At 41.1% G+C, this 15005-nt stretch overlaps 1 protein-coding gene across 34 annotated transcripts in view; it reads left to right on the forward strand.

Annotated features, from left to right (window-relative positions):
• Gm10634 (predicted gene 10634) overlaps positions 1 to 15005 on the forward strand; it is a 111271-nt gene that overhangs the window by 77185 nt on the left and 19081 nt on the right. For 13 of the 34 annotated variants that reach the window (XM_035096917.1, XM_035096913.1, XM_035096918.1 and 10 more), the window contains 8 exons: positions 1698 to 1765; positions 2205 to 2229; positions 4270 to 4337; positions 4794 to 4818; positions 6258 to 6289; positions 6709 to 6733; positions 6938 to 7012; positions 7865 to 7921. In XM_035096917.1, the coding sequence (XP_034952808.1) occupies positions 1698 to 1765; positions 2205 to 2229; positions 4270 to 4337; positions 4794 to 4818; positions 6258 to 6289; positions 6709 to 6733; positions 6938 to 7012; positions 7865 to 7921 (375 nt within the window). Of the gene's footprint in view, positions 1 to 1697; positions 1766 to 2204; positions 2230 to 4269; positions 4338 to 4793; positions 4819 to 6257; positions 6290 to 6708; positions 6734 to 6937; positions 7013 to 7864; positions 7922 to 9368; positions 9482 to 10777; positions 10824 to 15005 lie in introns of all 34 variants that reach the window. The other 21 variants (XR_003948393.1, XR_003948385.1, XR_003948386.1 and 18 more) reach the window with 8 other exon arrangements.

Below are 15005 nucleotides of genomic sequence, written 5' to 3' on the forward strand. Positions count from 1 at the left end.
AGATTGAGTGGAAGAGGGTCCCAGCAGTGGTCATGGTACACTCTGTGTTTGGGAGAATGAGAGATTGGGAAAGAAATCATAAGGACAAGGAAAACAGAAAGTTTCTCTGATTTTCCTCTTTCAGGGGCATAAGGATAAGCAGTAGCTGTCTATGGAAATGATACCTAAATTATTTTCCACCCCTTTAACAAAATACTTTGAGAAAAACAACCTAGGGATGAAAGTTTTAATTTGCCCCTTAGCTTGAGAATGCTGAGCATTTATCAAGAGAAGCCAAAAGTGGTGTCAGGTCATAACCACGGGTCAAGGTTTAGACCTGTTTCAAGGGCACCCAGAGAATGGCACAGCTAAATTGGCAGAAAGACTTTTGAGTTTGACCTGGGAAATAAAGGTCAACTTTATGATTTTTAGCTCATTTGCAGTCTCTTCTCCTCACCCTGCACTGACTGGCATGTAACATGACAAAGTCAATGGAGATTAGAGAGCTGGCCCTGTCTTACAACCACTGATCTAGTGGGTGGGGAAGAACCTTGACTTTGGCCCAGCTTTGGTCATTTATTTTTCATGTATTCTGAGATCAATCTATAAGATGCAGAGGGTGGACTTGATAGTTCCCATGAACTAGTATCCATGTACTAGGGCTTAAGAACATGATTTCAGCCCTCCTAGGACCTATCTGGACATTGCCTGTCTATCCTCTATGCTTTAGTGTACTTGAATATTTCACTTTTAGAATAAGAACTCCGTTTCCTCCAAATGTCTTCAGTAGATTTAGGGAGGTATATCTACTTCTCCTGCATTCTCATTGTGTACTGCTAGCTTTGGCCATCTGTATAATTTGAATACATTCTGTCTTTACTGTAATCCCAGGGGCTCCTGCTTCTAAGCAGTGTGCTCCATAAAGACCCAGGCCTCTCCTCCAGGCCACTCTCTTCACTCTCCTAACACCTTATAAGCTCTTTCCCTTGTCCTTCTCCAACATCTTCCTCCTTATCATTACCACCTTGATTCTGAGCTCTGTGCCTGGCAATGCATGAGATTTGGGGCTCCCTTAGCATCTGGAGAGAGACAGAGAGAAAGAGAGGCAGAAACAGAGACAGAGACCGAAGATAGGAGAGAGAGAGAGAGAGAGAGAGAGAGAGAGAGAGAGAGAGAGAGAGAGAGAGAGAGAGAGAGAAAAGAATAGAATGGCCTGGTGTACTGGCACACACTTTTCATCCCAGCACTTGGGAGGAAGAGGCAGGTATATCTCTGAGTTCAAGGCCAGCCTGGTCTACAGAACAAGTTTCAGGACAGCTACACAGAGAAATCATATCTGAAAGGTACCCTGGATTATCTAATCCTCGAGAGATTATCCTTGAGAGTTCCTACTAGATGCAACCTAGCATAAGTTTAAACTCATATTTCTTGGTCTTAGAAGACCAACTCTCTGGTCTTCAAGTGATTGATATGAGTAAGAGACTTGAAACATTGGAAGACTTTCTTGCTGTCATCTTTTGCTATCAGCACAGTGCAAGTGATCCATTTTCTTCTCTTCCTTGCTCCTCATTGACTCAGTGCTTTCACTGAGGATGCTCCAATAGCCACTCAATCTAGCCTTTAGAGCACAGACATCCTGTTGTATAAGTTAAGCAGTGCTCTCTAAGGAAGCCATGGCCCACAGCCACCAGCTGTTCACAGTTACTCTGTCTTCCTAGGCAGTCACAATGCACCTGAAATTAAGGAGATATTTTATAGAGAAGAAGAGTTGGAATATCTTGATGAGGTAAGGTGACTTTTCTTTGGCGAAAATAGAAATGTTGCTGTCTGAATTTCCTATTTCATTTGAGTTTGGCTCTCAAAATATGGTAGCATTGTTATGCATACTTTGCTCTGTTTTCTGGGATGATGGAATAGTCCCTTATCAATAAAAGCCTTATGGGGAAAGAACTTTTGTGAATGGCACAGTTAGGTCCAGAATGGATGCTAGCACCCATCCCTCTTGGAAATGATGTTCTTCCTTGAATTGACTACTTTGCAGTTGATGACTGAACGGAAATTAAAGATGCATCATTCACAAATGATGTGGGTTTGTCACAGATATACCTTACCTCTTTTGGCAGTACCATGCCTTTTCAGTACCAAGGAAGAGAAATAAAGACATGTGCCTACAAGTCACATGGAGTTTCCCTCATAATGTCTTTTTTTTTTTTCTGTAATTTCAGGGTTCCTTGGAAGAATCTCAAAGCTGTAAGTATTATTTAACTCCTTGCTGAGAAAGAAAATATAACTGCTAAGACAGGTGTGGCATCTCTTACTGGCTTCTCTTTGTTGGGCCAACCAACTTGTTATTTCAGGAAGCAAGGCATCAAGTTTTTTTTTTGGAGGTTTTGTTTTGTTTTGTTTTGTTTTATTTTTTAAGGTTCTTCTAGATATACTTTTATAGTCAAATTTTCGCATAGGTTTCCGTGAGACTGTGTACACAGAGGATGCTGTGGGTTGTGTGCTTCAGTGGCCTGTGATTTTGAGTGTATGAGATCCTGTGTGGTGTTATGGTTTATGGGAGACATAGTTCACACTTTAATTGAAATTTATAGTTTATTATCTCATTGGTCTCCTTGGCATTTGTGCCTGGATATCATCCTTGTTTCAGAAAACAACCTAAGAATTCCTGGCTCTCAAAACTGTATACAGAGAGAAAGTGAAAACATGTGTCTGTTCATGCTGTGGGATGCCCTTGCTTCCTTGGTTGAGCCTTAAATTCATCTAAGAAGATCTGAAGACAATAGCATCATGGCTGAGAGTGCAGCATGTAGTTCAGGGGTGCTGCCCATCCATGAAGAGTTGTGTCTGCTGTCCAGTTGACTGCATATGTAAACTAAGATATTGCCACAGATGCTTGAAAGCATTCATGTGAAAAGTCCGAAGACTCCCTGCTGTGTCTGGTCTTTTTACACAGTTCTTTGAAGTAAAAAGCAATCATGAAGGACCCTAAGGTGGCTACATCAGTAGGTTTTAGACTCCTTTAAGAAGCTGATCTGAAATATAAAAATAAATTACTGGAGTACTATAGTATACTTGATTATAGCACTGTGAGATATAAGATTTTCCAAACTTGCTTGCCAATCACCAAGGAAAGATTCAGTTAAACAGTCCTCTGCAATTCTGAAAAACACCTCTTTGTGGCACAAATCTAGTGCTAACAATAACACATACTGAGCTTTAAAACTTTTCTTTAATTAAATCATGTCATTTTTCTTTTTTCTGTTTCTGACCATCCCCATACTCCCTACCTTGTTCTCTCTCAAAATCATGTCTTCTGAACACCATTCGTGTGTGTGTGTGTGTGTGTGTGTGTGTGTGTGTACATTGTCCTCCACAAGTGTTGGTTTTAGATTGTGAAAAGAATGTGGGAAGCATGTAGATCATCCCCACACTATTCATTTCATTGTGATTCCATTCTATGGAATGTTTGCCACTGAAGAAACTACCAGAAAAACATGGTTAGTGCAAGCTTTGTGAAGCAGATTACTTGGTAAAATTCTTTTCTCATCCAAGGACAGAAAATATGTAGATCTATTGGTCCACTCTAAAAATAATGTCTGCTCCAGAGAAATGCTATGCAGTAACCCCACCTCAGTCCTGCTCCAACACAATTTCTGAGGTAGTCCTTTCCCTGATATATGCCTGTCCCGTTGTAGTCCATGCACTGAGCTGAGGAGTGAAGCATGACACCACTGAAGGTTAAATGCCATGTAGTTCATTGTACTTGAGCAATCACCTTCGGGGTTGCTGTGAGGCTCACTTGGTTTTCAGGGTTCTGGGGTACACAGATGTATTGCAGAGGGGAGACATTTTCATAGTCTTTATTTTCTTATGTTCACCACTGGCACTCTATAAGCCATATTCCATTGGATACCCTAGATTATCTGATCCTCGAGAGATTATCCTTGAGAGTTCCTACTAGATGCAACCTAGCATAAGTTTAAACTCATATTTCTTGGTCTTAGAAGACCAACTCTCTGGTCTTCAAGTGATTGATATGAGTAAGAGACTTGAAATATTGGAAGACTTTCTTGCTGTCATCTTTTGCTATCAGCACAGTGCAAGTGATCCATTTTCTTCTCTTCCTTGCTCCTCATTGACTCAGTGCTTTCACTGAGGATGCTCCAATAGCCACTCAATCTAGCCTTTAGAGTACAGACATCCTGTTGTATAAGTTAAGCAGTGCTCTCTAAGGAAGCCATGGCCCACAGCCACCAGCTGTTCACAGTTACTCTGTCTTCCTAGGCAGTCACAATGCACCTGAAATTAAGGAGATATTTTATAGAGAAGAAGAGTTGGAATATCTTGATGAGGTAAGGTGACTTTTCTTTGGCGAAAATAGAAATGTTGCTGTCTGAATTTCCTATTTCATTTGAGTTTGGCTCTCAAAATATGGTAGCATTGTTATGCATACTATGCTCTGTTTTCTGGGATGATAGAATAGTCCCTTATCAATAAAATCCTTATGGGGAAAGAGCTTTTTTGAATGGCACAGTCAGGTCCAGAATGGATGCTAACACCCATCCCTCTTGGAAATGATGCTCTTCCTTGAATTGACTACTTTGCAGTTGATGACTGAACGGAAGTTAAAGATGCATCACTCACAAAAGATGTGGGTTTGCCACAGATATACCTTATCTCTTTTGCCGTCTACTAATGTTGGCAGTACCACACCATTTAGTACTTAGGAAGAGAAATAAAGACATATGCCTACAAGTCACATGGAGTTGCCCTCATAATGTCTTTTTTTTTTTTCCCTGTAATTTCAGGGTTCCTCGGAAGAATCTCAAAGCTGTAAGTATTATTTAACTCCTTACTGAGAAAGAAAATGTAACTGCTAAGATAGGTGTTGCATCTCTTACTGGCTTCTCTTTGTTGGGCCAATCAACTTGTTATTTTGGGAAGCAAGGCAACATGTTTTTTGGGGTTTTGTTTTGTTTTATTTTTTTAAGTTTTTGACTTTTATAGTCAAGTTTCTGCATAGGTTTCCGTGAGACTGTGTACACAGAGAATGCTGTGGGTTGTGTGCTTCAGTGGCCTCTGATTTTGAGCGTATGAGATCCTGTGTGGTGTTATGGTTTATGGGAGACATAGTTCACACTTTAATTGAAATTTATAGTTTATTATCTCATTGGTCTCCTTGGCATTTGTGCCTGGATATCATCCTTGTTTCAGAAAACAACCTAATTCCTGGCTCTCAAAACTGTATACAAAGAGAAAGTGAAAACATGAGTCTGTTCATGCTGTGGGATGCCCTTGCTTCCTTGGTTGAGCCTTAAATTCATCTAAGAAGATCTGAAGACAATAGCATCATGGCTGAGAGTGCAGCATGTAGTTCAGGGGTGCTGCCCATCCATGAAGAGTTGTGTCTGCTGTCCAGTTGACTGCATATGTAAACTAAGATATTGCCACAGATGCTTGAAAGCATTCATGTGAAAAGTCCGAAGACTCCCTGCTGTGTCTGGTCTTTTTACACAGTTCTTTGAAGTAAAAAGCAATCATGAAGGACCCTAAGGTGGCTACATCAGTAGGTTTTAGACTCCTTTAAGAAGCTGATCTGAAATATAAAAATAAAATTACTGGAGTACTATAGTATACTTGATTATAGCACTGTGAGAAATAAGATTGTCCAAACTTGCTTGCCAATCACCAAGGAAAGATTCAGTTAAACAGTCCTCTGCAATTCTGTAAAACACCTCTTTGTGGCACAAATCTAGTGCTAACAATTACACATACTGAGCTTTAAAACTCTTTTATTAATTAAATCATGTCAGTTTTCTTTTTTCTCTTTCTGACCATCCCCATACCCCCTACCTTGTTCTCTCTCAAATTCATATATTCTGAGCTGTGTGTGTGTGTGTGTGTGTGTGTGTGTGTGTGTGTGTGTGTGTGTGTGTGTGTGTGTGTGATGTATGTATGTGTCTCTCCTGTTTGGTTTTAAAACACCAAATAATCTGCTCTGAAAACTTACATGCAAATAATGCAAAGTATGGATCAGCTTGATTCCTTTTTTACTGTTTAAAAGGGTTTTAGTTAAGGAACCAGGATCCTATGTATCTTTTTGTTCTGGTTTTCCCCTCTTTTAAACATCCTTGTACACTGTAGAACGGACTCAAAGCAGTCCAGGCTATCTCCATATACTCATGTGCAAATTGAGAATGTTCCTTGAGGCTTTTAAAATCACTAGTTATTAACAACCTGACAGATACTCTGTTTTATCCTATATTTCCCAGATGGTATCAATGTTCCAGAATCCCGAGAAACCGTAAGAATGCCTTTGTTAGTCTTCTATAGAAATGCAGGTCTGATTGTATTCCAATTGTGTTGCCTTTTGAAAATTGGTTTTCTCTGTGGAATTCAGAGAATTGTTTGTCTATTTTTCTGTTTTACCAGTAGATCTCCAGCTCTCTGGTGTTATGGATATCACCATATTCATTAAAATTGTACCATAGAGGCAGTTCCCTCAAAAGTGACTTTTCATGGTCTAATAAGAATTATGTGCCTACAATACAAATGGGCTGGAAAGTTCACTGTTGGAAAGACTCTTTCCATCTCTACGTGTGTCATATGCAGCACCATATGGTATCTGTCTATTGTTCTCTAAATCATCCAGAGAAAGCCAGGCCATTGTGATGTATATGATATGAGCCAATCCTGACAATGGTTTCTTTTTTATAATTGCAGATTACTTCCACCATGAGACAGCGTTGTAAGTATCTGAAATCCCTCCCTTGTTCAAGAAATATCTTAGTGTTTCATTTCTGAGAAACCTCACTCCGGATCCCTGTTGTGAAGAAGGGCTGAAGGTTAAATGAGAGATATTTGTTCTGCCATACACATTCCATGGAATATCTCAAGAAGAACTGGGGTTAATTTCAAGCCAGTGTGAATTCATGTGGCATACTCTGTTCAGATTTTCTTCCAGATATTGATAACATAGAAGACACAGATACTGAAAATGCACAAAAAGGTGTGGATAGTCAATCTGGTGAGTAACAGAATGCCCCATTGGACATCAACAGGAAAGGGGCTCATGAAGCAATCGGGCTATACATTCTGCTTGCCAGGCTGAGGCAGTGGGAAGGGCATCAGTGAGATGTAGGTTGGTTTGATTCTCCTTCCAGCTGTAATGGTAACATATAGAAGCAAAGCACAGCAAACCCCACTGGCACTTAAAGATGAGGCAGGGGAGTTGGGGGAATGGCTTTTTAAGCAAGAGCACTGACTGCTCTACCACAGGAATGAGATTCTAATCTCAGCAGCCCACATTGCTTCTTACATCCATCTGTAAGGCCAGTTCCAGCGTATCTGATGCCCTCCTCTGATGTTGATTTGCACTGCATGCAAATGGTACACAGGTACTCACGTGCAGGCAATACAGCTGAAATAAACAGAAATAAAAGCATTCTCCCTGCCTCTGATGATGCCAAAACTCCAAGCCTTTGATTGTGAGAGATCTCCTTGTGCACTGCTTGTTTGACATCTGGCGTTCACTTCTGATTGCTGATTTTTGATAGAATTATCAGTGGAGTACAACTCTCTATACTCACTGATATGAACCTGAATACAAAGGTCATAAAGTGCGGGCCCAATAATGCCAAAGAAGGAAATCCTCTTCCAGCTGGTCCTGCAGGGTTTACCTCTCTTGCCTGTTAAGTCTCTCTATAAAGGACACTCTATGGATGGATGGCATAGTGTGTGGCCTGGCCTCACTGCAGCACCCTCTGTAACATAGGAGTCAATGAGCCAGTGGAAAGCTGAAGCTAATCTGGTGTGAACCAATGTGGCTATATCTTCTACAGGCAGAAATGAGTGAGCCACTCTGTTTGTTTTCATGCAGAATCAACTCATCTAGAATACTGGGACCTGAGAAATAAATCGTCTACTGTTTCTCCTGGTAGGTAACTGCATTCTCAGTCTTTACTCTCATATGGGGAAGGTGTTAGAAGGGGAAAAGCATAGAGGGAAGGCTATATGTGAGCTCATTACTAGCCTGTGCTCTTCACACTAAACTGACCTGTAGGGTGAATGGGTCAAAGAACATGTTGACACCTGTATTGGAAACTCTGGCCTAGTAATTGATAGTGAATCTAGAACTCTGGTCCAGCTATGACCTCCTTTTCAGACATCCCTAGTTCAGAGTATGCACATATGTTCCCAGGATTTAAAAGGCTTGGCCATTTGTATTTTCTTTCCAGTGTCCTTTCTAGCTGTCTCTCCTACCTGTGTCCTAACCTCATTTTCCTGCCTTGTCTCATCAGATCTCCTTGCTTTGTCTTCCTGTGTGTCACATCTTTCCTCTGAGCTCTCTGGGACTTTTGTGTACTCCATGCTTAGTACATTTCTCACCTGTCTTCTCTTGTCTAGAGTATGAATCAATGGCGAGTATATTGCCCAAAGTCTTCTGTGAAACCCCAGCAGTGGGGTCAGGTTTTCCTTTATTGAGAAGTATAAATGTATGTATGCATGTATGTATGCATGTATTTGTGTATGTTTTTCTGTCTGTCTGACTGTCCTGTATTCTACTTTGGATGCATTGATTCTGCCTTTTGTAAACTCAAGGACTCCTCTTTCTGATCAATGTGTCCACAGAGATGCAGGAGCCTACCCCATAGGCAACATTGTCTGACCATGATTCTGTCTCTTATCCACAGCCTTTCACAGCCTCTTCCCTATTTCCTGAGTAAAATGGTGACTCTACTTTGTGCCTAGTAATCCATAAAAACCCTTCTACTTTGTTACTGATTCTGCTAACTGGGTTGTATTGGCCACCTGATGTGACCTAAACCATCTAATATGTGGTTTCCTGCATTTCCTCCCATTTTGTGCCTAAGTTTATTCAGTTGTACTCTTCCCTTGAAATTTGGCCTCACTTGAATCCCATAAAAAGTTCATATTACAGCCAAAAAGCAAATGGGAAGTATATACAATGAGACATTGCTTAGGGACATGCTCAGTAAGACATAGTTGAATCTTACTGGATCATCTGGTTCATGCCTTCCCTTGTGGAACAGTGGGGAAAGGTTGTATTTGCCCCACTGGGGAAAGCAGGGGAACTCAACAGAGGAGGACAGGGTTGCTGAGCACAGCACAGTCAGCAAGCAATGCTTTGTTTCTGATGTAAGAGGAGACCCAAAGGGAACGTCCAAAAGTTGCAACCAACAAAATAACAACGAATAGAATTTATTCCCAGACAATGTTGATATAAGAAAGGTAGGGTATGTGTTTGAAGTCACTCACCAAGTAAGGTAAACTTGATCCTTGCAAGAGATACCCAACAGGGTCTCAGAGCTTTGTGCCACAACTCATGTACTATTTTGAACCTATTTCTACTCTATTTCCAGTGGTCAACATACTTCTGGTCCCAGAACAAAAAACAGAAGATAAATAAATAAAGTAGAAGAAAAGAAAAAAAGAGGAGGCACTACTTTTTATTAAAAGCGTCCATACTGCTCCAGTAAGTAGAGCACACCCAGAGGCTTCAGGAACTTAAAAAGGATTGAAGGGATTGAGGGGGAGTTCACAGAGAAACAGAAACCATGACAGACATTCTGAGCCTCCAGTTTACCAGGATAAAGAATTGCTGTATCAAAACCTTGAGAGTTGTCAGGAGATATTGAGAAGAGAAGGATGGATGCAGGGGGGCTAATCGTGAGGGGGTTGGGGTTTGGAAGGACAATGTTAACAAGGTAGAACAGTACTCTGAGGTACAAATCCCAAGGTGGGAAGGAATCTGGCATCCAAGGAAACCAACAGATCATGGAAAATCCCCATGGAGAGTTTCTTACTTAGGGTTACCATTGCTGTGAAGAAACACCATACAGAACTTGGGAAGGATAGGGTTTATTTGGCTTACATATCCTTAATCACAGACCGTTGAGAGAAGCCCATTAAGGAAGTCAAACAGTGATGGAACCTGGGGGCAACATTGATGCAGAGGCCATGAGGACTCCTGCTTACCTCTCCTTAATGGCTTACACAGCCCACTTTCTTACAGAATATAGGATGATGACTTTATGGATGGCCCCACACACAATATGCTGAGCCCTCTCACATCAATCACTAATTAAGAACATGATCTGTAAGCTTGCCTCCAGCCTGGTCTTGTAGAAGCAATTTCTCCACTGAGGCACCCTCCTCTCAGATGACTTTAGCTTGTGTCATGTTGATGTCAAAATAGCGAAGACTAAGGACTTGAGAATGGAAGGCAAATACATAAGTCATGAAGTACCATAAGGTTGGTGGTACTACTCATGTCAAAGAATATATAAATAGCATCAAGAGTCAGAGTCGGGAAGTAAGGCTGAAAGGTGAGATTGGAGAAACCTCGCCAGGCCAGACTCAATAACACCCAGTAAAGGGGTGAAGAGACTTGATGGAAGGAGAAAGGTTCAGGAGCTCTTTCCACTTCAAGGTAGCAAAGTCTCAAAGATCTGTGGTGCCATTCAGCTAGAAACCACACCGCTACCCTGCCAGGGTTTTCTCTAGGTATGAGTTACTGGAGGCATGGAGAGTTGGAAAAGACAGGAAGGAGACCTTGAACATAGGAAAGTTGATATTCTCAACTATGACAGCTGGGCGGCCTAGGAAAGGGCTGTCCAGCCACTGCATAGTTTCATGTCTTTTGATATAACCCTTTATTTCTCTGTTCATAAGCTCCAGGCCTAGTTATGAATGAGGGGGACTTTTGGTAACTGGAATCAGAGAGGTGCTAGCAATGGCCAGGACAACCTTAGTACAATGCTTCTTCCAGGTCTCTGAATCCAGGGACAATGACTTTGGTACCTGTGAAGCCTCTGGTAAGATCTAGATCCTTGCTTTACTCTTGAATCTCCATTTTCAGCCTCCTTAGACCCCTAATCCCACTGATACTGTGCTTTCGAGGTTATCCTGTCATTTCAAACTTAATTATAGAAATGTCAAGGTGTGTTGGCTCATTTTGTCAACTTGTAACACAATCTAGAGTTATCTGAAAGGTGGAAATCAATTGAGAAAGTGATTCCATAAGATCCACCCATAGAGCATTTTCTTTCCTTTATGTTTTTCCACTAATTTATTTATTCACTTTACATCCCAATCTCAGCCTCAGCTCCTCCTAGTCCTCCCTCCCTGGCTCACATGGCCCCTTATACCACTCCCCAATCCCCTTGTCTTCTCAGAAGTGGGAGTTCCCTCAACAGAAACCAACCCATCCTGGCACCTCAAGTCACTGCAGGACTAGGTATATATTCTTCCACTGAGGTCAGACAGGACAGCCCAGTTAGGAGAGCAGGATCCACAGGTAGACAGCAGAGTCATGGTAAGCCACCATTCCAGTTGTTGGTGCATCTGTATGAAGACCAAGATGTACATCTGTGCAAGGTGGCTAACCCAGTACTTATATGCTCTTTGGTTGGTGGTCACTCTCTGGAACCCACCAAGGGTACAGGTTAATTGACTTTGCTGGTCTTTATTTAGAGTCCATATCCCCTCCAGGTACCTCAATCCTTCCCACAAATCTTCCACAAGATCCTGAGCTAGTCTTGAATCTCCATTATCAGCCTCCTAAGGCTGTGAGTCTTTGGGTGGAGCTTCTCAGAGGACAGTTATGTTAGGCTCCTGCCTATCCAAGTACAGCAGAGTATCATTAAGAGTGTTAGGGATTAGCTCTTGCCCATGGGATGGTTCTCAAGTTGGGCCAGTCATTTCCTCAGTCTCTTTGACATCTTTGCCCCTGAACTTTTTGTAGACAGGACAAATTTTAGGTGAAATGATTTGTGGGTAGGTTGGTGTTCTTATCCCTCCACTAGGAGTCCTGCCTAGCTATGAAATGGCCACTTCAGGCTCTATATGCCCCAATGCTAGGAGTCTCAGCTAGAGTCACCCCCATATACTTCCTGGAGTCTCCTCCACCCCAGGTCTCTGGCACCTCCTAGAGATCCCTGCCCCATATCCCATCTGTTTTCCGTTCACTCTCTCAGCCCTCTTTCCCACCCTGCTTCCTCCATCCATCCACCTCCAATCACAATTTTGTTTCCCCTTCTGAGTGAGATTGAAGCATCCTCTCTCAGGCCCACCTTGTTACTTGGCTTTTTAGGGTCTGTGGATTATAATATGGGTAGCCTGTACTTTATGGCTAGAATCCACTGATAAGTGAGTATATGCCATGCATGTCCTTTTGAGTCTGGGTTACCTTACAGAGCATGATATCTTCTAGTTCCACCCATCTGCCTGCAAATTTTAAGATGTCCTTGTTTTTAATAACTAAGTAGTATTCCATTAGTTAATAAACCACATTTTCTTTTTCCATTCTTTGGTTGAAGGGCATCTGGGTTGTTTCTAGTTTCTATCTGTAACAAATAAAGCAGCTATGGATACAGTTCAGCACGTGTCCTTGATGGTGGAGCATCTTTTCAGTATTTGCCCAGGAGTGATACAGCTGGATATTTAAGTAGAACTATTCTGAGAAACCGCCAAATTGATTTCCAGAGTAGCTGTTTGCACTCCCACTAGCAGTGGAGTAGTGTTCCCCTTGGTCCACATCATTGCTAACATGTGATGTCTCTCGAGTTTTGGATTTTAGCTGTTCTAATGGGTATAAGATGGAATCTCAGAGATGATTTGATTTGCATTTCCCTGATGACGAAGGTCATCAATCATTTCTTTAAGTGTTTCTTGGCCATCCAAGATACTTCTCTTAAGAATTCTGTTTAGCTCTGTACTCCATTTTTTTATTTGGGTTAATAACCCAAATAGAACGTAATAAGTTGGTGTGTAACTTCCTAGGTTCCAAAGATAGTTTGGATATTTTACCACTCTCAGATGTAGAGTTGGTGAGATTTTTTTCCTATTGTGAAACTTTTCAATTTCATGAGGTCCCATTTATGAAATGTTGATTGTATTGCCTGGGCCAGTGGTATTCTGTTCAGGACATCGTCTTCTCTACCAATGTATCCAAAGCTATTGTCCCATTTCCTCTATTAGATTTATCTTATCTGATTTAATGTTAAGGTCTTTGATTCACCTGGACTTGTGTTTTGTTCAGAGCAATAAACATGGATCTATTTGCATTCTTCTACATGCAGACATCCAGGTAGACCAGCAATACTTGTTGAATATGCTTTCCTTTTCTCCATTGCATGGTCTTAGGTTCTTTGTCAAAAGTAAATGTCAATAGTTGTGAGGGTTTATTTCAGGGAATTTGACTCTTTTGATCAACCTGTCAGTTTCTATACAAAATATCATGGAGTTTTTATCTCTATTGCTCTGTAGAACACTTGAAATCAGGGATAGTGATACCTCCGGAAGATATTGTATTATATAGGATTGTATTATGTATCCTGGGTTTTTTTTTTTTTTTTTTTTTTTTTTTTGCTTTTTCATATGAAGTGGCTAATTGTTTTTTCAAGGTCTGTAAAGAATTTTGTTAGAATATTTATGGGAATTCCATTGAATTTGTAGTCTGCTTTTGGTAAGATGACCATTTTATTATGTTAATTCTATGGATCTATAAGCATGGGAGATCTTTCCATCTTCTGATGTCTTCAGTTTCTTCAGAGACTTGTAGTTCTTGTCATACATGTCTTTTAGTTGCTTAGAGTTACATCAAGGTATTTTATATTATTTGTGGCTATTGTTAAGTGTGTTTCTCTGATGTCTGGCTCAGCATATTTATTGTTTCTATAAAGGAGGAATACTGTTTTTTAGTTAACTTTGTATTTTGCCACTTGGCTGAAGACATTTATCATCTGTAGGCATTCTCTGGTAGAATTTTTTTGAGTCACTTACATATACTGTCATATCCTCTCTGACTAACTATACTTTGACTTCTCTTCCAATTTGAATTCACTTGATCTCTGTATTAGTTAGAGTTCTCTAGAGTCACAGAACTTATGGATAGTCTCTAGATAGTAAAGGAATTTATTGATGACTTACAGTTGGCAGCCCAATTCCCAACAATTGTTCAGTCGCAGCTGTGAATGGAAGTCCAAGGATCTAGCAGTTATTCAGTCTCACGCAGCAATCAGGCGAAGGAGCAAGAGCAAGAGCTAGAGCTAGACTCCCTTCTTCCAATGTCCTTATATTGTCTCCAGCAAAAGGTGTAGCCCAGATTAAAGGTGTGTTCCACCACACCTTTAATCCCAGATGAAAGGCATAGCCCAGATTAAAGGTGTGTTCCTTAACTCGGAGATTCAATCTTCTGGAATCCATAGCCACTATGGCTCAAGATCTTCAAACCAAGATCCAGATAAGGATCTCCAAGCCTCCAGATAAGGGTCACTGGTGAGCCTTCCAATTCCGAATTGTAGTTCATTCCAAATATTGTCAAGTTGACAACCAGGAATAGCCACTACAATCCACCCCTTGTCAACTTGACACAAATAATATCTCATGTTCACATGAAACAATAACAAGGCTGTAAATACGCCTAACATGATATAACTATCCCTCGTACAATCGCAAACGCATTAGTAAATTTACAATGGGCATTCATATTACTTTATAATCCTCGTTTCTGCAACTGGTTACGTGGCCTTAATTGGTATTTATAACTACCTTCCTCTACTACCCATTCTGTATTTCCTTCTCCTTCAGCCAGCACCTCAGCAGGTCTTGGCTCTTTTCCTGGAGGATTGACCCATACCTTCATTCCTGATGGGTCTGCGTCCTTTGTCATCCTGCTTGGATTAGGCTGTTGTAGTTTCCCATTGACTTTAATCACAGGACATGGTAGTACTAAGAGACGCCCTAAGGGATCTCCTGCACTCCAGACATAATCTTGCTTACCACCATTGTGAAGAGGTAATCCAATTTCCCCATGGTAATCTGGATCTATCACCCCTCCTAACACTGTTATTCCTTTTTTAGCCTGTTGGTTTAAGGGCATTAGAAGCCCAAAATGACCAGGGGGAAGTCTGAGCTTCCAGTTCAATGAAATGTTTGTTGTAGCTCCTGGTAGAAGCACTCCCCTCTCTGGAGCCAAAACTTCTAGGCCAGCAGAA

This window comes from Mus musculus, chromosome 9 (assembly GCF_000001635.26).
Source record: "Mus musculus strain C57BL/6J chromosome 9, GRCm38.p6 C57BL/6J".
NCBI lineage: Eukaryota > Metazoa > Chordata > Mammalia > Rodentia > Muridae > Mus > Mus musculus.